Genomic DNA, 23,218 nt, shown 5'->3' on the forward strand with positions numbered 1-23,218 from the left:
GCTGTGTCAGCCCTTTGGCAAGGAAGACATAAGCCTTTACGGAAGGAGACTGCCCCACACCTGGGCTCCCGGGTCCACAACTACTCAGAGATGCCGGAAGCAGAGGGCCAGCGCCGCCACTCACCCGCCGGCCTCCTCGGACCCGCCGATTCCATGGGAGCCAGAGGAGGGACACCACTCAAAAGCCAACAAGGGCCAGCCCCTCTGGGACAACAGAGCTACCTGAGGAATGTGTCACCCTCAGGAAGACTCTTGAAAGCACTGTCTCCCCCAACCAATTAGAAAGAGGCTGAATTAAATTCACTACTCACAGTTACATGCCTTGTCTATTTATCTCAGTCTCTCTCTCTCTCACACACACACACACACACACACACCCCTTTTCACGCTCCACTTCCTAGCTGATTCGGGGCTCTCGGGTTGGCCCCAGCCTATTCCAGCAGCAGAGCCCAGGGGATGATTTTACTGCTGTCTCACAGACTTTCAAGTCAGAGGACACTGACAGGTACAGGCCCAGCACTTTCCCAAGTCTCCTTGGGCATCTGACAGGGGAGATTCAGCTGCAAAGGGCCCCAGGGAGCCTCATCTCTCAATGCATTTTCCAGAAAGGCACAGAAGGAAGAAGCCCAGTGCCAACCTTCAGGCCTCTAGCAGGTTCCGTGGGAGCTCCTGCCCTGTGAGTCACAGCCCTTCATCTCCCCGAGCTGCCGCCACCGCCAGCGCCAGGCCCAGGCCCCACATGGCCAGCAAATGCCAGCAAAACCGCACTAAAAGGCCACTCTGTCTGCTCCTGCAGGCACGAGGGGCACCGTGACGACCACAAGCCGGACTCTTCCATCTCAGCTCCTGAATTTCACTTAAATCATGACGGCCAAGTTCAAGGACAAGATTCTCAAGGACACAACAGTGGCAGAGGCAAGGGCCACAGCAGCCACTTCTAAGGATTGATCAGCCTATTTCTGGTGGGTGCCATCCAACCCCACGCAGCGCTTACCTTGCCAAACTGCTCGAAATATTGCTTTACATCTTCCACTACCGTGTTCGCAGATAATCCGCCTACAAATATTTTCTTTGTTCTTGTGACCATCTGCAAGAAATAACAAGACAAAGGCATGGGTTAACCAGGTTATCTAAAGCAGTGCTTGAGAAGATGCCAAAACTAACCACTCCCCACATTTCTCTAGGAAGGCAATTTTAGATATATTCAAGCTGCCCGGTGCGGGCCCTTTAGTTGTCTAAGGATGCTGGAGACAGTCACACTGCATATCTTAGGCATTCAGACTGCAACCTAAAATCTCATGTTTCATGCAGACACAGAGTAGACTTCAGAACCTCTTTGGCCACAACACACAGTTTCATTCTGACGTACTAGCATAAAGAGAAAAATCACACGTCAAGCTATTTTAAAGCTAAGAGATGTGAACAAAACAGAACTAAACACATAAAAACTGCTGCCCAGAAAGTATCCACAAAACCTGTCACTAAGAAATGCACGAGTAATTCAAAACTGTATGCAGACTGTCTGTGCTGAGCTGTTTGTTGTAGGTGCTGGTATATGTCTGCAAGCAGCACAGACGCCGACCTCGCAGCCAGGGACCACCCTGCAAGCTCTGACCCAGCACTCCTTCCCTTCTTAATTTCTTGAGAATCACTTTGAGTCACCTTGCACCCCAGTCGAGCCCAGCTAATCACCAGGTCTCCACATCTTCGTTCCTGCAGATCCTCCCTGGAATGCCTCTCCCCTCCTAAATCTTCCCATGGCAAGTCAGAACCATCCTCCAAGATCCAGCTACCTGCTTCAAAATTCAAATTATTTATCTGTCGTTCCAGCCAGGAGCTATTCCTCCCTCTTCTGAACTCCCCTAACACCGCATCCCTACTCCTCTAGGTATCTTCCACAACGCCAAGCACAGTGTCGGGTACAAACAAACCCACACCAAACGTTTGGTGGATGTGAGAATGAACAAATGTGGTCACATTTCAGAATCCCGCCAGGTCCAAAGCAAAGGGAGAAGGAAGCTCAAGGATATAAGAGCAAGAACCAAAAATCTTACATGTAGGAGTGAAAAATTAAGGAAATACATTTCATTTTGGAGACTAAGTTTAGGCTATGTGCTATTTTTGTTTTACTGCTAAAATAAAAAAATTGAAAATTTCAGTGGATGCAGGATCTCACCAGTCTGGTTGCATATAATAAACACACCATGTCATCTATGTCTATCACAACTCAACGTAGGATGCCCAAGTACAGGGGTAGTGGCTGCCTGGATCCCCGTCATCACCACGGCTCCTGGCATATTTGCCGAGTGAATGAATGAAAGATGCCACCCGTGTGCACACAACCGAGCTCCAAGAACCTCTCACGAACTGGTGGCATCTTATGCTTGTTCCTCATGGTCTGTCCCCTTTCTCACCCACTCCTTAAGTCCCCTGGTAAATCAAGGTCACCTGAATGGTGAAACTCCATCAGACCTGCTCCAGATTTCAATCTCTCCCTACATTCATGAATCATCAAATTTTACTAATTTAACTTTCCTAACGTATTCGTTCAACAGATCCATTAAGTGCTAGGTGCTGGAGCTGACTTTCTAATAGAATGTGGAATTTAATCCACTATAAAATGAAGATATAATAATTAGCCGACCACACAAGGTTCCTATTAGGACTAAATTCAATAACATATGCCAAAGTATCTAGCAGGGTACCGTGTAGTCGCTAAATAGATGGTCACTGTAACTAAATCCAGTCAGTCACTAAATTCATCCTTCAAGTTCAGGGTAACCATGCAGCAGAAAGACACGTTATACCAAAAGCTTTGAAAAAGCAACTCTCTCTGTGCCCTTTGCTTCCATTATAAATTCAAAAACACTTTCCTGCATCTCTATGTGATCTCAGATGGGCAAACATTCCCAATAGTTTAATTTCAGATTTTTCATTCCCTTTTTTTTTTTTTTTTTTACCCCAGCCAAGTAATTAAATATCCATAAAGAAACACTAACATGATCTGCAAACATGCACGAGTGGAGTTCTCAACTTAAAGCAACTCTGGAGAACCATTTTATCACGAGTCAGGCAGGTATACAGCAGGTACTATCTTTATTCCAAACCTTCATATGGACCCAGAGAATCAAACAAACAACGTGTCTTCGTTCCAAATAACAGAAGTCAACAGACTGTTCATTCCCCGGTAACTAGTTAAATGAAAAGGTCTCTTCATGCTCCCTCCACCGTTGCCTCATAGCTGTAAACCTGCCTAGACACAGCCCTAAACACCGCGGCAGACACTCAGCTATAAATCTATGCAGTCCCAAAAAAGCCTTTAAAACCCTTTTTTTTTTTTTCTTTAAGAAGGATGAGAAATTCCAGGCCCCAGACAATGCACCAAAGTGTCCGAGTTACTAAAACATCCTCTCCAGGAAGCGGCTCAGATACAGTGATGGATTCCACTCTTCAGCAAACACTAAAAGGAAACTGGTTTAATCAAAACCTTCCAAACGTGAAAGGCCAGTGGGAAGATGGGCAACACTTGGTTAGCTGCTCGCCGATGTCTGGGCTTCGGGAGAGGGGAGCACGGCTGTAGGGGGGCGATGGGGCCGTGCACGGCGACCTCTCCCGCCAGGGGCACTCTGGGGGAATGGGAGTGATTTACTCTGGGAATCCCGCAGCACGACTGCGCAATGGACTGTGGCCCGCTCCGTGATTTGCATTCTGGCCAGGGATGCAGGAGGCAGAGGACCTTAGAGGAGCCACACATTCTTCTCTCGGTTCCCTTCCATCTCCACGGCTACTGAGGAGGGCGGGAAGGGGGTGGGGGTGTTGTGTCTAGTCTCTCATAGGACTAAATGGAGGTTCCCAAATTCCCATCAATACTATGCAAAGTCTGTGTGTACACGTGAGTGAGAGTGTGAGTGTGAGTGTGTGTGTGTGTGTGTGTGTGTGTGTGTGTGTGTGTGTGTTCAGGGTAACTCCAGTCCCATCCTTCCAGTCTTGGCTTCTATTTGCCCCAGGAACCATCCAGTACTCCTCGAACTTTAACCCTCTTCTGACCTTGGACGCAGTGAGCAGGACAAGGAACCCACTGGCCCCCAGTTCTATACTCCTGTGCGTTATAAAGATTCCTCTCTGCCCAGTGAGGAGACCACCGGTGTTTTCTTCCAATGCCACGCCCTTCACGTGGCAGTTTCCTCACCTGAACCACACAAGGCACAGGGAAGGCGGCCAATGCACCCCGCCATGTTCAGATGGCCCCACCCGGCCTCCACAGTGCACTGAGATGGAAAGAGCCACTCATGTGTTCCAGAGAGAGTTCAGTCCAAAATCTATTAGGAAACTGATCTTAAATTTCTTTTGCTTGGAGTTTTTAGTGGAGGGTTTGCAGAAAACACTTCAGTATGTGAGTGCTTTCCATGATTAGAGACACCAGATACCTACCCAACAGCTCTGCGACAGCCCCGCACCACATGGGGATGTCCCCCTCTCCTCCCCCAACAGGGGCCCCTCCTTTCATGGTTTAGGGTGTCACTCTGGGAAGTGGTGTGTGTGTGTGTGTGTGTGTGTGTGTGTGTGTGTGTGTATGCACTCTCACCCGTGTCCTGGGAGGGTAATGGGGAGAGGTCAGACTCTCACAAATCAACGCTGCAAAGTTTTGCATCTAGACCCATAATTTAACTAAACACCACTGCTCTCCACATACCCCTTGGCTCCACAAAGAAAACCCCAGCACCCATTCCAGTTCAGAAAATTGCTGTTTACACGTAAGAACTGGCCAAAGCCATATGCTAACCAAAGCTGCAAAGAACACTCCACCTTCTTGCCTCTAAGCAGAGAGTTGGCTTTTTATTTTAAGTTTAAAATTCACTTTTTTAAAACACATATTTCCGTCAGAAATGGTCAGAGCGGGGCCACTGCTTACATGTTTAAAAATAGGATAAGACAAATGGGGTGCGTGTATGTGTGTGTGTGTGTGTGTGTGTGTGTGTGTGTGTTGAAAGCAGAGCGAAGCGAGGGGAGGTTACAAAAGAGAAACTACTTTTAAAAATGAGATTGAGGGGAAAAGCTCCAAAAGCCCTGGCCCAAAGATATTAGCTATCACACAGGAAAAACAAAACAAAACAAAACAAACACCAAAAAACACAAATATTTCTTAATCCTGACAAACGCATGCAAAGGCATCAAACAGCACTGGAGAGCCTTAAATGGGTATAAGAAAGGCCCAGAGAAATTAAATCAGCCCTTGCTATTATCATGTTCCTTAAAAGAGTTCAGATTCCCCTTGGTGGAAAAATACGAGCCATCTTCACTGCCCAAGAACACAGCTTGTTTACAGATGCCCTCGCGTCTGCGGGAACCCCAAGGTGGAGGGAGAAAGCCCAGGAAAGATGCCAGAAATGCTAGCACTGGAAGGACCTTACAAACCTTCTAGCCCATCATCCCCATTATGCAGATGGGAAAATTAAGTCCCAGTGAGATGACTCGTGTGCTGGTTAAAGGAAAGGCAGGTAGTCAGAAGGACAGCTTTTCTGGGACCAGACAAGGCTCCATTCATTACCCCACACCGTTCAGTGATACTGAAAAACCAAAGTGCTCACCAAATTCAGAAACTGGGATGAAATCGCATGGTCTCTATCCACATGACAGCTCTCCTTCCTCATTCTGCATTTGAGAATTAAACCCAATCTTTGTGTGGCAAAGACACCCCAGCAGGGCTGTCTGAGGTCACGGAACTCCCAAATGCCAAGGCCCCATCCTCCTGGGTGTTTTGTCCAAGAGACTTGCCCTCTAAAATTCTTATGTCTCGTCATACTTTTTCCCATCCTTCCCCCCAATACTAAGACTCTTGCCCCCACCAACACCACCACCATCACCCTCCTGAGCCCCATCCCTGCCACTGCCACCATCACATCTGGATCCATTTTGCACCTGGCATGCAAAATGAGAACACACGTCAGGTATTGGGAACCTTCTCCAGGTGTTTCTGTGATCGCAAGTGGAAAAGAGATTGAGGGAGATTGATCAGAGTCCCCCCAAAATTCATGTCCACCCAGAACTTCAGAATGTGACTTTCTTGGGGGAAATAAAGTCTTTACAGATATAAATCAGTTAAGGATCTTGAGATGAAGTCATCCTGGATGTAGTTTAGGCCCTAAATCCAATGACTGGTATCCTTGTAAGAGAACACATAGACACAGAAAGATGGAGAAGATGTGGAGAAAAACGCAGAGACTGGAGTGATGTGTCTACAAACCAGGGGACACCAAGAATTGCTGGCAGAAGCCAGGAGAGAGGCGTGAGACAATTTCTCCCTCATAGCCTCCAGAAGGAACCATCCCTGTCAGCATCTTGATTTCAAGACTTCGGACTCCCAAACTATGATGGAATATATTTCTATTGCTCAAATCACCCGGTATGTGGTAATGTGTTACGGCTGCCCCAGGAAACTAACACAGAGACCTACTCGGGAGAGGCCCAAGGACACCTGTGCCTCCCTCACACCTTGGTGACAGTGGAGTCAGAGTCCACGTGGGGGAGGAGAGTGCTATACCCACACATGGGTGACAGTTTGAATCTGCACTCCCAAGGAAGGCAGGTGACACCCACCAGCAGTACGTCTCTGCCTTAAACGGTGAAATGGCACCTGTTGCCAGGTGAGGGGGTAGGGAAGACAAAACCAACTGTAAGGAGAAGCAACCCGAGGCTGCACAAGGATTTCAGTGTCTCTGATAAAACACACAACGAAAGTAAGGCCAGGGATGACGTATGGGCAGGTTCCTGCCTAATAAGATCTGAGATGTTGGGGAAGGTCCTCGTCCCCGTGGAAAAGCCTTTTCGCTGCTATGTCCTTCCACACTCAGAATTCTCTGCCCTCGATGCAGACTCTCTGTGGGCCAGGCCTGCGCCATGCTCTTCCCACGAGTTACCTGGCTTAGTCCCCACATCAATCCTACAACAGGACCCGCCTCTCTCCCACAGATAAGGACACTAAGGATTAGAGATATTAGGCATCTACAATCAAATGCCACTCAGGAGTGGCAAAATGGAGAGTTTCAATCTTGTCCTTTCTATTCACTGAAGTCTCTTACACCTCCACGTGCGACTGAATCATCTTCTTTCTTCCCAGTAGGAAAAAACAACCGGGGAAGGAGGAAGACTGAGAGCACCATGGGGAACAGGTGTGACCTTGCCCTTTTCAAGTTTGAAGGAAAAATGACAGGCCAGATCTTGCTGATGAAAATGTAAAATGGCGCACCCGCTTTGGAGAACAGCCTGGCAGGTCCTCAAGCGATGAAACAGTTATTAGTATCCAGCAATTCCACTCCTAGGTATATACCCAAGAGAAATGAAAACTATATCCACCCACCAACTTTTACCCAAACGTTCATGGCAGCGTTGTGCGTAATAGTCACAAAGTGGAACCACCCAAATGTCCACCAATAGGTGAATGGATAAACAAAATGCAGTACATCCATACGACAGAATATTATTCCACCTCAAAAGGAATGAAGTATTGATACAGGCTACCACACGGATGAACTTTGAAAATGTTACACTAAGTGAAAGAAGCCAGACCCAGAGGGCCAGATATTACAGAGATACGAGCTGAGTATCTCTTATCCGAAATGCTTCACGCCAGAAGTGTTTCGAATTTTGGATTTTTTCGTACCAATTTAGCATCCCTAATCCAAAAATCTGAAATCCTCCAATGAGCATTTCCTTTGAGCATCATGCTGGTGCTTTAAAAGTTTCAGATTTTGGAGCATTTCGGTTTTCGGATTTTTGGATTAGCAATGCTCAACTTGTATATTATTCCGGCTATATGAAAGTCCGTAACAGGGAAATCTGTAGAAACAGAAAGTGGATTAGTGGCTGCTTAGGATCGAGGCAGAGGGAGGAGAGTGAGGAGAGTGACGGCTAAAGGTACGAGGTTTCTTTCTGAGGTGATGAAAACGCTCTAAAATGGACTGTGGTGATGGTGCACTTACCTGTACATATACTAAATATCAGTGAATCGCACACTTCAAATGAGTGAATTACATGGTATTTGAATCATATCTCACTAAAGCTGTCCAAAAAAAAAAAAAAAAGGCAGGCCAGAGACATCCCTAAGCCAAGAGACTGAATGTTTTAAAAAGGGCTTGAAATGAATCCAGGTGCCCCAGAAAGTGCCCACCTGCTGCTTCTGAGGCTCGTCCCCCATCTCATCCCACGTGCCTCAGGTCACCCACAGTTGACCACTGCAAAAAGGTGTTATGATATTTTATGTTGCCAATGGCCAAAATTAATTTAACTTCAGAGGAAACTAATTACAAATATAACCCCACGTGTTTCTCCAAGCTCTCCTTCCCCGTATATAGCTATTAGCCAGAGAGCACCAGGGTTCAAGCTCCAATTTGGCATTCCCTCTAAATAGCTTTAAAATTGGAAGGAAAAAAATAGCCTTCATCTATATGGAGCTGGAATATCATTTACACACAATTATACGACATAGTCAGGGCACAACATTACCTCTGATTAAAACAACAGTAACTCACCTACAGGAGAACATGATCTTGTACAGAAATGATCAGGACGCTGCAGCAGGGGGCTGAGGCTCGGAGCCCTCTGCCTGCCTCCCTCCCAGGCTAATTTAAAAAATACCACTTCCTCCTGCCCTTGGGGGAAAAGCTAAAGCCACAGGGGTGACCTGTCCACAGATTGTATCAGAGAGTAATATCCTAGACAGTGGCACTGCCTCATACTGGGGGCTGGGGGAGGTAACAGAAAGGGTAGAGAGATGAGTGTTGCCTTGGAAAGCACAGGAAATTAAGGATCGTGAGCCACACATCAACCGATGCTGAGCGAGGTAGCTAGCTGGCCATCGTCCCGATCACAGGCACCCAAGCTGCTCTGCGTCCACAGGTAATTTCTCCATCCCTCCATCCTTCTCGAAGCTCCAGTTCACTACGAGCTGGACCCACTAAGGGAAAGGCCCCAAACGATCACCAATACATGGATACAATTAAAACCCATAATCTTTTATACAAAAGTGGTATCAAGCAACATTAAATAAGTGCCCTTCGCTGTATCTAAATTGGTGAGGAAGCTGTATGTTTCTGCAGACAAACGAGGCACCTCCGAAGCCCCAGCAAGGGAAAGGCAGCCAAAGCAGATGCTTAATAAACCTCAGAAAGAGGTGGGAAAGAAAGAGCCAGACAGGGCGGTGGGGCTGGTATGAACTCAGTCTTTCCACCTGTGCCTGTCGCTCCAGCAGTGGGAGCCGAGTTGCCCACCCAGGGTGGAATCTTCTAGAGAGGCGAGGGATGACTCACAGAGAGGGGCAGGGCCCTGGAAATGGTGTCACAGTGGCCTCAGGGCCCCGTGGCTAAAGCACAAGGCCAAGGTGATTCTACCTACAGAAATGATCCAAATAAAACATAGTAATAAGTTTAAAATATCTTGTATCTGTCCACCCATTTTTGCATTTACAAGCACATCTGTATATGCTAACACATGCTAAATAACTGACCCTGATTGGCTGGATGAGGAGGGGTCAAGTCCCTTAAGAGCTCTGAGCCTCATTTTCCCCTTCTATAAAATGGGCACAGGATCCTATATAACACAGACTGAGAAAACAAATGTGAAATTATAACTCTGAGAACACGACCCATAGGAGTTTTTTGTAGGCTCCAAGAAAGGCACTAAGGAACAGCCAACTCCCTGAACCTCTGTCTCTAAACATAAACCATTCTTGGAGCTTCTCCCCCTGGCTCAAGCCACGCTCATGCCAATGTCCAGGCTGAGAAATGCCTGAAGTTCTCACTGTGCTCAGGGCAACAGACACCAGTCTGTACAGGCTGCAGGATTTAGGAACTCACAACCGTGGGGATGAGTTCAGAGCACCCCTTCCCACCTCCAAAACTGCTCTTTTCCTAAAACGTGTTGGGTTATCTGGGTAGCCACTATGAAAGGTTGAGAGTTCCAAAGTTTCTTAGAACCGAAAGTAAATAGCCGTTCCTTTACCTACCATCTTGGAGGCCTCTGTGTCCTCCACAAGGGTGTTTAGGAAACATCCACGGACAGGCTGAGAAGCCACGTTAGAAAGAATGGTCAAGACTACAGCCCCTCGGGGACAGGACAAGTTAAGGAAAACCAAGCTTCCAAGGACACCCCTGTATTCTGGGGAAGACACCGTCCCTCCAGTGCACTGGGAGCCACCCGCGAGAGGGAGGCCTGCCCTCACTCGCGACAACCTGACCTGCTCCTCTTAGGGGAGAGAGGATGAAAACTTGGCTGGTAGGCAGGTTCTAGCGTCAAGGTGTCCCATCCCCCAAACCCTCCGGTTGATTTCATGAAAAGAACAAATGGCAGCCTTAACCCCTAGCCTTGATTACCTTCATTACCATATTTCAGACGCACATGGCAATCAGTTCCTGATGAGCCGGTTTCACCTAATCCACAGGCTGCCACTCCTGTAGTGCAGGGGTTCTCAGCCCCTCTGCCCACGCCAGTGGCCTGGGGGCGGGGGGCGGAAGGGAAGAGGTCGTTAAAACCTACTGATGCCAGGGTCCCCCCTATTCAGGGATTCTGATTTCATTAGTCCGAGGGGAGGTCTGGGCATCAGAATTTTTTAAACACTCCCCAGAACATTCTAACACGTCACCAGGGCTCTAGAAGAAGCTGCTTCTGTCATGTAAAGGGGGCAAAGGTGGGGACAGGGCCTCAACAAAAGCCAAGGTTCTTTTTCCTTATTACTCTTCCCGAGCACCAGGGGAGAAGAGCCGCAGAAGAGCGAAAGGAGCCTGGGATTCAGACGAGGGAGAGCTGGGCCTGAGCCCAGCAAGGCCATGTCGCCAGCTGGGTAGTTTCAGGTACGCCATGGGGAAAGTGGGAGCAGTACCGATAGGACATGGGGGAAAGGTAAACAGCACGACAGACAAGCACGGTAAAGCCCTGGCACATGGTTGGTGCTCAGAAAATGTTTGCCGAGTCCCAGGAGAGTAAGAATGGAGACCGAGAAGGTACGAGAAGAAGGTAAATGGGAGAGGAGTGTCTCTGGTGGCGAGCCACACTCATCCGTTCTCTCATCGGACCTACTATGTGCCAATGAGACCTCATCTCTGCGCCATGGATGTTTACATTCAGGTTAGAGGCCGTGTTGTCTGTAGCACAGTAGGGCTTGGGCACAGGGCTGGACATGACCCGTAGCCTGAAGGGGACAGCCAGGGCAAAAGGGATAAGGGCCTCCCAGGCGGAGGCTCTAGCACTTTCAACGTCTGGTGGAAGGAAGCCTGGTGGTCCCAAAGGCAGCAGCACGAGGAGCTGTGGAATGCGAGGAGGAGAGGCGGCCAGGCGGAACAGGGAAGGCAGAACCTCCATGGGATGGAAACATGGGTGCGACTTTTCAATCAGGCTGTGAAAGGGAAGAGCAGGGCCGCGGGGCAGGAAGGCTGGGTCATCTTCATGCTCAGATGTTGGCAAGAACAAGGTGAGAACATGTGAACCAGGAGGAGGGCACGTGGACAGCAGTGCTACCGACCAGCACGTGGCCTGGGGTCAGCTCCCCCAGCAGCAGCAGGTCCCTTCCTGCTCGGCCATTCTACTGTTCCAGAAATATCCGGGGGCTGGGAGGGAAGGTGGGCAGGCAGGGGGAGCAGGCACCAGGAGAGATAAGCACATTGCACCCTGTGCGCAGTGGTCTTTGGAAACACACTCAGCCATCCGTTAAGTCATAAATTTTACCTGTCAAGGAAAAAAAGTCAAATCCTCCCCCCTCCCTCGCCTTCCACAACTCACTTCCTTTGGGGGAAAAGGGGAACCCAAAGAAGGGTTTGTAGTACCAGAGAGAAGCCGAAATAATTGTAGGCAAAACTCCCCACCTTTTACTGAATGTGGCACCCCTCAAAAGAGGAAAGGTGATTTTTCTAAATCCAAGAAGGTCACAGAGGTTGAAAACTGTACCAGATTTGGAGATTTTGGAGATGGGCAGGCCAGGTTCCAATGCCAGCACCCTGAGCAGGCCTAGCGATAGAGTGGAAAGGTCTCAGACAACCCAATTCTGTCATGTATGTACTAGGTGACCATCGCGAGTAGCTGTGGTTCTCTAAACTTCAGTTTCTTCCTCTACCAAACGGGACTGAAAGAGCAGACACATGAAACACGCTTAGCTGGGATGGGCCAGAATGACAGGCAGTCAAGTTCCTCTGCCCCACCCCTGCCACCTTCCCTTCCCCACCAGGGACTTCACCTCTGTCTATTCACCGTGATGGGGCTCCAACTTCCTGCCTGCTTCCCAGGCGAAACAACAGAAGGAAAAAAAGTTGCAAAAGGCACGAAGCACACTCCATAAATGTAATGACTAATGATTATCAATTCTGCTTCCCTTTAGTTTCTCGGACACCAGCCACCCTGAATCAGCCCAGACCCGGCAATGGTGCTTAGCAACTCTGGTAGTCCAGGGTTGAAGATGCTCTAGCAAAAAGAACATGCTATCTCCGTGCACGGCAGTGTCTTATCTGCCTTGGCCTAGGTAGCTCTTTACGCTATAAAGAGTAACAGATTGTTCCACGTTAGGAAGGTCACTCTCTATAAGATAAAGCTGTCCATGCCTCAGAGGTGATATTTCTCTGCTGCACCAATATCCTAATACATCCATGCTCTCCTCGTGCCAGGAACATATTTCTATAAATCCTCACATAAAAGAAAACTTTATTTTCCAGAGGGATAAACAGGAGAGAAAAGGAAACAACAGTCACAGCAAAAATATCACCAATCAAATAGAACTCAGTCCGCCAGGAACTTTACTAAATGTGTAGTGTTACAGATGTTTTATAGCCATGATGTCTGTTCTATTTAAAACACTTGCACTGGCCCAACCAAACAATGAAAAAGAGAAAAGGAAAAGATATGTTCCCCAATGCGTCCAACCCAGCTAACTGGTCTGGGCTGGCTGTTTATTGAGGCAAAGAGGCAGGCGGGGACCGTTAGCTGTCGGCCGACACAAGGGCTCATTGCGTAGTTCACTCTGGAGGGCAGTCAAATCAGCCACACGGCCCGGCAAATGGCGCGCGGCTCTCTCTGAAGGGCACTTCTGCCTCCAAGGCCAGGATCTTCTAAGGGGAGATCTCCCTGCACCCGCCAAGCACTCAACAAAATCTAGTTCCCTTCCCGCAATGAAGAAAAATCTGCCCAGTTAAACCTGAATCATCCAACAACATTCATTTGTTTCCTCTCCAAACATGTGCTGAGTGTCTGCTATGTACCAGGTACTCACAGCTACATCAGCAGTGGTCAGGATGCCGCCCAGAGCGGACATTTCATAAGGGAGGGCCGTAGTCCATGCATCCTCCACGATGGAAGTTGAGGATTTTTGTCTACGTGATTCACTGCCGTACTCCTAGCTGCTAGGACCTAGCACCTGAAAGTATACCCGGCACACAGTAGGCACTCAAAAAATACGAGTGAATGAATGTTTCCCACTCTAAATTACTCTGTGGACGATTCAAGGGACCTGTATACCCTCCCTGTCTCCTCTTCTTCCCCTTGGGTAATTGCACACACTTCTTGTTGCTAAGCTGGGCAGGAGCACTAAGAAAATAAAAGGCTTTGTTCCTGCAAAGAACAGCTGACCGAAGTTCTGTTCAACAGCCATCGAGGACACGAGCAGAAAGTGCTGCAATCAAGACATGTTCGACTGAGTCAGACCAACCCTTCCCCACCACTTGGACACTCACAACTGGTGATTTGATAGGGGTTTCTTTATACATAAGAAGGGCAGTCAGTGACTCTTGATAAGAAATTAGTTAAAAGTTCAAGTAAAATAGGGGAGGGGTCTGACACCACTGGCATTCACAGATTCAGCGACAATTTCCACTGTCTGTAACACCTGCCCGGATTAATTCCATTCAACACCAACCACTAATGAGTACCTAGGGGATCCCAAACTAAAAGATGTAGTTCTTTGCTCTTGAAGATCTCCCAGGGGCCTGACTGATACACACAATGGCCTGGGTGTGCAAATGAGACAGAGAGAAATGTTATGAACTCTGAAGTCACAGAAGGCTTCAAAGAGCAGATGCTTGGTTAGGGTTTTAAAGGATGAGTAGGAGTGTTTCAGGATGACAAGAGAGAAAGGCAGGCAGAGTGACAGCACCATGAAATATCATTGACAGTTTCAGGCACTGAACATTTGGCATTGCTAGAAATCAAGTGGAAAGGAGGAGTCTGATGAGAGATGCGGACAGAAACGTGGTTTCGGGTTGTATCTCAAGGAGTCTTGCAGACCATAACCACGGAGATTGGACTTCACCCTGTAGACAAAGGGTAACCAGTCAATGATTTTAAGCAGGGGAATAACATGATCAGCTTGGTGTTTGAGATAAGTTATTCTATAGAGGATGGATCTGAGGGGTTGAAAATAGATCCCATAAGAACAGTTAGGAGCTTATCATAATAGTTCAAGATCAAAGGACCCCAAACTAAGGCAAGGATCTTTTGCATAACAAAGCAGGGAAAGATTTAAGAGAGAATAGGAGACAAAATTATCAGGACTGTGGAAATGGCCAGAAGCAGAGAAGGGGGAGAGGAATGAGTCTTGAATTTACTGGGTGGCTAAGTTGGTGGTGGCAACACCAACTGAGATAGGCAATGCAGAAGCAGCAGGCTTGCAGAGAAAAGATAAACGTGTTCACCTTAGGTAGGCTGAATTTGCAGTGCCTACAGGACAATTTGCGTATCTGCTCTGGAACTCAGGAAAGAGAAAGAGCAGGACAGATGACCTAGACTGAATTCAGCAATGTCTGGTGGCCACTAAAATTATGACAGTGGACGTGATGAGGGTAGAATTAAAGCAAAAACAAGGACAGTTTCAGGAGGAAGCTCTGTATCTTTTGGAAATCCAGAGCAACAACCACTGAACTAGGGGAGAAGCAGGAAAAACTGTTTTGCCAATTATAACACATGGTCCCTTGGTCTCTGTCCCTTCCCTTGAGTCTGAGTGAGCTTGTGACTCCTTCAACCAACAGAGTTTAGCAGAAGGGATAGTATGTGAATTTCAACACTGAATCACAAAAGGTGCTACAGCTTCCAATTTGACCACTGGAACACTTATGCCTGGAGCCCTGAGTTACTAAGCAAGAAGTCCCACCCCTCTGAAGCCGCCATATTGCAAGGAAGCCCAACCACACAGACAGACAAGATGTAGGAGCTGCATTCTTCAAGTCATCCCAACCTAGAGGCCAGACATATGCATGAACAAGCCTTCAGATGATCCCAGCCCCTTGGCATCATGTCACCCCCAGATTTCAAGTCTTCCCAGCTGAAGTCCTAGATATGGTGAAACAGAAACCAGCTATCCCTGCTGTGCCCCATCCAAATTCCTGACCCCAGATTCCATGAGCATAATAAAATGCTTGCTTAAAGTTGCTAAATTTGGAAGTAATTCATTCCACAGCCATAATAACCATAATACGGAAGTTAGGACATTTCAAATAGAAGGGAATGGTCAACGGTGCCCAACACCGTAAAGACGGTTAGCAAGATGAAGAATCGGTTTTCAGTTTCGTTGGATCGAGACCTCAGCCACATACTTCCCATGCCCGAGCTGGGTGCCTGCTGGGCCGACAGTCTATGTGCAGCTCATCAGCAAACTCCAAGCTGCCACAAGAGCAGCTCTCCTGGACAGGCCCACGAGTGCACCAAGCCACAGAGAGACTTGGCAGTCACTGGTTAGTTATGAGTATTCATCTGGAGGCACACTCCCCTGCTGATGGCGACTGGCACAGGAAAATTTACTCAAACATATAACTGCCCCAAGGCACACCACTTTATCTTTAGAAAGGTAGATGTCTAAAAAGTCAGGGTTTTTTTTCTGTAGAGAAATGGTTTTTATATGTCACCATTGTAAATGTTAGTCGTTCCAAGTAGTTGCCAAACAAGCTGTTGGGCAATCCATTCTCAGGGCCCTCTCTTGCCCTTGGCAAAGGCCTTCCTCTTCTTCCTAGGCAAAATCTGAATTCTTAAAGCTCAGCAAACAACTGAAACTAAGATCATCTTGCACAGTTGTTCTCCAAGTGGCATCTGTGGCTCAGGACAACTCATTTCCTGTCCAGCCATGAAGTCTCTGGGTCTTCATCCTTGCTGGGAAATGAGGCATTCTCTCCCTGGCCACAAATCCTGCCTGTCCAAAGGCCAGCTTGGTCTTCCACCCTGTTCCTGCTGCTCACAGGCCCTGGCTCCCCCAAACCTTGTGTGTCCCAAACTGGATCCAGACCAAAGGAATGTGTTCAAACACAGGGACTAAGCCACCTGGGACCCAGCAGAGTACACACTGCACCAAGAAAGGCCTAGAAATGAAGTAAGAGCCAGAGGTACAGTTAACCCAGCGAGAGACCTGCTCTTACACGACTTTTTGTTTTTCAAATCTCATCGTAGGAGAGTTGGCTTAGTTTTAACTGTCCCTTAATCAACATTTTCTGAGCAGCTCCTTGGCATGAATCCTCGGGGGAAGAATAGAAGTAATAACCGGGACCACTGTCCTTGGGGGGCTAATATGTTAATCAGGGAGGCGGGTGTCTATCTGTAGAGACATACAAAATCGTCGGCATAGTTCTCCAGACCTTTGCTATCAGGTTCCAAACTACCTTTGCAGCCTCGTCTTCCTGGCCATCTCTCTAAGCTCCATGCTCCAGCCACATGGCTCTGACCACCACACACACTTCCGCGGCCCAGGCTTTCATCCAAACTGCCCCCTGCCCGGGAATGGCCCTCCGCCTGTGTTTGCCTCCTACCAGGCCACTCAAACCCTTGCGTCTCAGCCCAGATGTCTTTGCTCGAATGTCACCTTCTCCACTAAGCCTTCCCTAACCACGCTACAGAAAACTCCAACCCACCAGCACCTCGGCGCTCCCTGCACTTTCTCCCAGTTTCTCACCTTCTAACCAGTCCCTATTTTCCTTAGTTATCCTCTGTCTCCCTTCCACCAGAAAGTAAGCTTCATGAGGCCACCAATGGTGCTGTTTTGCACTGGGCCGTAAGTGCCATGCAATAAATATTTGCTGGCGGAATGAATGGACATCCTAAGGCAGCCCCCACCTCCCCACACTCACCATACACTACTCCTGTCTCTACGGCTGCACGGGATGCCAGTTATTCCTGAACAGGGGGACTTGCTTTCACGCCGCCTCCTACCATCCTAGGCATTTACCCATCGGGGTTTCAGTTCCTTGAAGGCGGAGACCGTGTCTTTTTATTTCCCCCAAAGCATTGGTGATACGAAAGTATATAATCTGTTGAATGCACCTTTAAAAAATCAAATTGCGTGGAAAATAGACAAAGAACACACAAGTTCACATAACTATAACTCTACACCCAAGTGGTTTCTGTTTCATTCAGCAGTATTTCTCAGGCATTTTCTTGTGAGCAAAGCACAGTGTCCGGGCCTCTGAAAATACTAAAATAAGCAAGATGCACATCTGCAGTGACCAACAGGACAAGGACAGCCACCAGCCACAGGTGGCTACTGAAATTTAAATTTAAATTTAAATTTAAATCAAGTGCCCTTAACAATTCAGGTCCCAGCAGCACTAGCCGCATTTCAAGTGACCAGTGGCCATGTGCATTAGAATGAGCATTTCCTCCCTCACGGAAAGTTCCACTGGACAGCATAGACACAGTCTTTGCCCTCAACATGTAACCTGCCAGAGGGGCACACAGGACAGGAACAAGAAGGACCAGGAAAAACGATAACCGTTCCTAAAAGAGCCAGCAGAGGGCCACGGGGCTGAAAAGGAGGAACTGTCACTGCCTGGGGGAAGGAAGAAAGCAGGAAAGGCTTCAAGGAAGGGGAGAGATTTGAGATGATTCTTTAAAATTGGGTGGGTTTTTCCAGGCAAAAGAAATGGAGGTCATTCCCAAAGGCTGGCCTAGGGGGAGCCACTGTGCCCTGCCTGGGGGCGTGTGCGAGATGAGCGGAGGGAGAGTGGGAATGACAGGCAGAGGACTGCTCTAGACCCCTGCCAGCCTGGAGGGGGGAGCAGAGGAGGGCCACCAGGGAGAAAGCCACAAGGATAAGGAATGGAGCTCTCCATGCATGAGGGGTACGCCTGCAGAAACAGAAGTGAGAAAAGACACCCACACGGCAGTGGCAGGTATAGGACCAGCCAAGTAATTACGGGGCTGGGGGCGGGAGGAGATGGGGGGTGTCAAATTCAGAGGACCTAGGTGCTCACGAAGCAGAATCCCCCTGCCCTCCAAGACGGTAAGTCACGAGAAGGCAGCCCCACATTCACTTGGTGTTTGCGAGATCAAAAACTAACCTCTCAGACCAGCACGTTTCATCCGAGCCAAGTCTGAAAACCCCCACTCCGCATAGATCCTGATGGGTGTTTATGGGGCCTCAGCTTGCCCACCCCCCACTTCACTCTCACTGCTAGAAGGCCAGAAAGACATGGGTCCTTCAGGTTCTGCGAGGGGTACACGCTCTGCTCCAAGTTCAGCAGGCCTGCTCTTCGGTCCCTCCCCGGCCACCCACTGAGGGTTAAAGACTTATTTATGCACACTCTGGGGGCTGAGCGTGGAAGGACTCCAGATACAGACGGAGGCCCTAACCAGGTGCTTAAGATGCAAGGCACAACTTGGTTAATGCTATTGTAGGTGGCTCCACAAAGACACGGCTGCATTTCGGCAAACAGCTAATCATAAGAGCAGGAGGAGGGGAGAGGTGGGAAAAGTCCACCTGGCATTTACTGGGGCTCATCCTCCTCCCACTCCCCCTCCATGGGCACCTTTGTGACAACTTGCTTCTATCTCCAATTAGCCTATTTCGGCAGCCAATACCCAACATGCTAGGCCCGCTATTCAAGAGCCTTTTATCTAACATGCACATACTTTGCAGAAAAGAAAAAGGAAACGGAAAAAAAGAAAGAAGGAAAAGAAAAGAAAGGATTTCTAAAGTGGCCAGGCCAAAAAGCAAAGAGGATTGGTGGGGGGAGGGGGTGCTGGACTCAAGAACAAAGAAAACTCTGGAAACCCCTGGAAGGACCCTGCCTGCCTCTTCCTATTCAACAGTCAAGGGCTGACCCAGCTCTGGACGAGAAGCTGAGGAGGAGGGCTACGAGGGCGAGGGGCCACTCCAGGGGCCCCACTCCTGTCCCCACGGGGTCCAGCCAGCCCCTTATCACCAGCCTGCAGGCCAGAGCAGGGCCTCCGCCTGTTTAACCAGGGGACCGTGGCCAGAGGTAAAGGGAGGGAGAAGCGAATCCCAGAAACAACTTCCTGATGGCCAACAGCTGACATTCTTAACCGAACACAGGATATGCCAAGAAATTATCAGGCCTGGCTTTTCTCTCCCTGATAGATGACAAAGCAAAAGGAAAAAAAAAAAAAGAAGAAGAAGAAGAAGGAAAAAAAGAAAACGAAAAAACAACCGCAGCCACACATGTCTCATAAATCACGACTTTTATTGAATGCTTCGCCACATAATAGCAACAGTCAAATTGAATAAAGACACCCTTCTGTAAAGTACCAGGGAGAGACCACATCTCCCCCAGCCCAGGGTGGGCGGGAGGGAACAGTGAGCTCCGAGACAGAGCAGGCTTTGGGGAAAGCACACTCAGTCGCAGAGACAGGTGGTGGGTTTTCAGAGGCCAAGAGAAGTGGGGTAAGTCAAGAGCTGAACCACACAAGAGCACCAAGAACACGTGAGCAAGGACATCACGGTTGCGTTTCAGAAGGGTCTGGGGTGGGTGCGTTTGCTGAAAGGATCAAGAGTGAAGTAATGACTTCGATGGAGCCACAGAACATGTGCAAAAAGGCGAAAGCAAAACAGAGCTGCGTTGTGGGCAATCCTCATCGGAGGATCATCAGACCACAGGCGCAGGCCCACAGCTCACATGTGAAATAAACCCGGCCACTCTGCACAGGTGGCACGCTGGGCCCACGCGGGGGTGAGAAGAATACAGCTGCCACTGGTTTCACTGTCCCACTGGTCCACATCTGGGGTAGTCAGAGAGGCGGGTATTCAGCGTGGGGTAAGTCTTTGCTTGTGGGAGGCTGGTTCACTCCAGAACCTTCTCTCCGAGGGATCCTTGCTCAAAGCTTGACAAGGCAACACCCCTAAACGTGGGCGGGCTAAGTAAGAAATGCCCACCATGCCTTGGTCCCCGAGTGGGCCGCGGTGACAGGATAAGAGGTGTTCTCCAGTCCTACTCATCAACACAAATGAGCTTCCTTTTTTTTAAGCAGGGAAAGAAATAAATGCATTTCTTCCAAATCGTGCCATTTGTAGAAAGGGAAATATATCTATGGGATATATTTCCAGGGAAATATATCCAGGGAATCCAGGGAAATATACCTATGGTTAAATACATTTGAAGCTTTTGTGATAAAAAGACGAGTACTTTCACAGGGCAAGTCGCTGCCACGGGGAGTGGCACACAGCCTGGGGGGCAGCGGGCCCTCCACGGACGTCTCTCGGACTGAACCGAGCAGGAGCCCCACTCACCCAGCCATGGCCCCGGATTCCCCGTCCTTTCCCCAACACGCAGCTTTCCAACTGAGCAGCCAGCCACCGTGACCAACACTGAAAGGTGATGTAACAGGGCAGAAGCATTTCTAAGGAAATGCCATAGAGAACTGGATGCCCAGATTCAAGTCTGAGTTAAAGATTGTCAGACTGATACCTGAGGTCAGGCTCGGTTCATTCCGTCCTTCTCTGACTCTATCCCAAGTACCTCAAAAAAGGGATCTGGGGGTCAAAACAGCGCCCAGGATGACCACGCACTTCCCCTCCCTGGGGTGGAGGGGTCAGGGATGAAGGGAGGGCGGGATCCTAGTCACAGGCAGGTCTTGGCAGCAAATGTGTCCAAAGGCAAAGGGCAGAAATTCTGGATTCCAGAAAGCAATTGAGATGCCACATTTTCCCAAAAGATGAAGACACTGTTTCCAAAATGTTAATGTGTAGCCAATGAGCTGCTCATAAACAGAAAGCCTTCAAAGGGGTTAGAAAGACAATGGTGGCCTTGGAACTTTTATTTCTGCTGTCTAGTTTTAGGAGAGGGGACCTGAGCGACGGTAGATGGGAACAGGTGACAGTGTGGTCGGTGGTGGCAGTGTGTTGCGTGGCGTCTAAGAAGCTAACACACACAGTTTCGGAGCACATTTGTTGAGCTGAGCGGAACCGATGGTAAATCCTCACTGAGAGCCAAGTCTAAGCGGACACTGGCCTGACATGGAGGACAGAGCAATGCACTGGACCCAGACCTGGACGTGGCACCCAGCCCCCACCTGCTGGCTGTCCGGCCCTGAGCAAGACACTTCATCTCTTAGAGGCTTAGTTTCCTCATCTATGAAATGGGACGATATTTCCAAAGCATGTTCTACCTTTGCTCTGAGGATCAAATCAGATTCTACGTGAATGTGCTTTGCCCGCCTGAAAAGGCACTGGAGGGATCAGTGCCGTGGACCTGCCAAGCGACTCACTCATCACTTGTTCAAACATGCGGTTTTTCTATCTCAGACAGCCCTTACCAGGGCCGGAGGGGGAATGGAGAGTAGGAACTCTAATCCCATGTTGGCGTCAATAGCGGATCACCTAAAGGGAGAAATCTTCTCTCGGAAAGATAAGGGAACCAACATATCATCTGATTGAAGCAAGCAGGTGCGCACAAGCTCAAAGGCAGGGCGGGCTGACTCAGCGCGCTGCTCCTGGGCGGCCAGGGCAAGCATCGGCAGGGGAGGCTTGGTGTGCCTCTGTCGTGGGAGCCAGCATCCTCCAGCTCCAGGGCCGCACCCACGAAAAGGAGATGGAGGGGGGAGGGGAGCGCAGCCATCCTCGTCTCTGAATTTATTTCCTATGTGTACCCAACACCACTCCCCATTCCCACCAGGCCGTTGTATCTCAGGGTTCCCCAAGCACATTCGCTCAGAGTGGCCTCTGTGACTTTATTCTTGCTGGGCATGCTTTAAATACACTGCCTTAAGTCATTATTGAATTCTTAAGTAGGAGGATGTGATAATGTTACATCCTCACATTCTCCACCTCCTCAGCTATTCCAAGAAGCCCTGCCTGGCTTAATATCCCCCTCCCCCTCCACCCCAGCAGCCCCTGACCTCTCAGAAATCCATGTCACCTAGCACACAATCCTGTGTTCCATCACCTTTTCTACATGCTCAGAAATAGGGTCACCCACCTGAATAGAAAAGTAAATTCCTCTGGGGACAGAACTACACCTTTACTTTCTTAGGTTTCCTCCCCCCGCCCTTTGTCACCAAGCAGAATGTTTCCCACGCAGCCACTCAGGAAGAGCTGCTGACCTCCTTGGCCAGCTCAAGGACCGGGAAGGCTGATGACCACCTGTTGCCAGGGACTTAAATTTGCTCATCACTGCACTTCATGCCACCCCTCTCTGAACGTCTGATGCTCTTATCTATTTCTCTCTTCCTTCTTCTCCCTGTTAAGTCTGATTTTCAATGTAATCTTCACGAATAAACCTGACAGTTCAGTCAAGATACTACCTTAACCCAGCCAAATCTAAACTCAGAGTTGTGTAAACACTAGGCACTCAGCCGCCACACCAGGAAGCTGGCAGTCACCAGCAACAGCAAAGAATAATGTTCCATCTGTATGGGGAACTTTGCCTTGAAGTCTCACTAGCGATGTTGAAGATACGGAAACGAAGATCATTCCCACAGCACAGCAGGACCTGCCTTCTGGTTGCCTTCTTGCCTAAAGCACAGCTCAAATGTCAACTGTGCATAGAATAAATGCTAATTGAGTTCCTTGCTAGATCAGAGATAAGCCTCTTTCTAAATTTTGGATTTTGAGAGGGAATATAGGGTCCATCAATAGTATGAGAAAATTAGCACTAGAAAAAGGGCAGGAAAAAAATACTGAGGAAGTTGAAGTTTTAGTGACATATAGCAGGATATAAGATCAAGGGCTGGATGGGAAATCTTCAATTCTCAAGCTGGATCTGGATCTGCATTTCATCTCAGTCAGACTGAGTACTAAATTACCACACACCGTTTACACCTGTGGTTGCAAAAATGCAACGTAATTTCAAATGACATGCCCTGAAACAAAACAATGTAGCACTGCCACCCGTTTCTGCATATAGCTTGTCTTTTACATTTTGTACAGTTCTCCGGCAATCTCTCTGGTTTTTTGTGTTTTTTTTTGGTGTGCTTTTTTTTTTTTTTATTTCAGGGTATTATGAGGGTACAAACATTAAGGTTACATTTTATGTCT

The 23,218-nt window shown here is 48.6% G+C and overlaps 1 protein-coding gene across 1 annotated transcript in view; it reads right to left on the reverse strand.

Annotated features, from left to right (window-relative positions):
- The window catches only part of LOC105827476 (RNA-binding protein Musashi homolog 2-like), a gene marked incomplete at its 3' end in the record, with an annotated part of 243,722 nt that overhangs the window by 112,428 nt on the left and 108,076 nt on the right, over nucleotides 1–23,218 (reverse strand). The window contains exon 6 of the mRNA XM_012665671.1: nucleotides 995–1,087. Within this exon, the coding sequence (XP_012521125.1) occupies nucleotides 995–1,087 (93 nt within the window). The remainder of the gene's footprint in view (nucleotides 1–994; nucleotides 1,088–23,218) is intronic.

This window comes from Propithecus coquereli, unplaced genomic scaffold (assembly GCF_000956105.1).
Source record: "Propithecus coquereli isolate 6110/MARCELLA unplaced genomic scaffold, Pcoq_1.0 Scaffold121, whole genome shotgun sequence".
Classification (NCBI taxonomy): domain Eukaryota; kingdom Metazoa; phylum Chordata; class Mammalia; order Primates; family Indriidae; genus Propithecus; species Propithecus coquereli.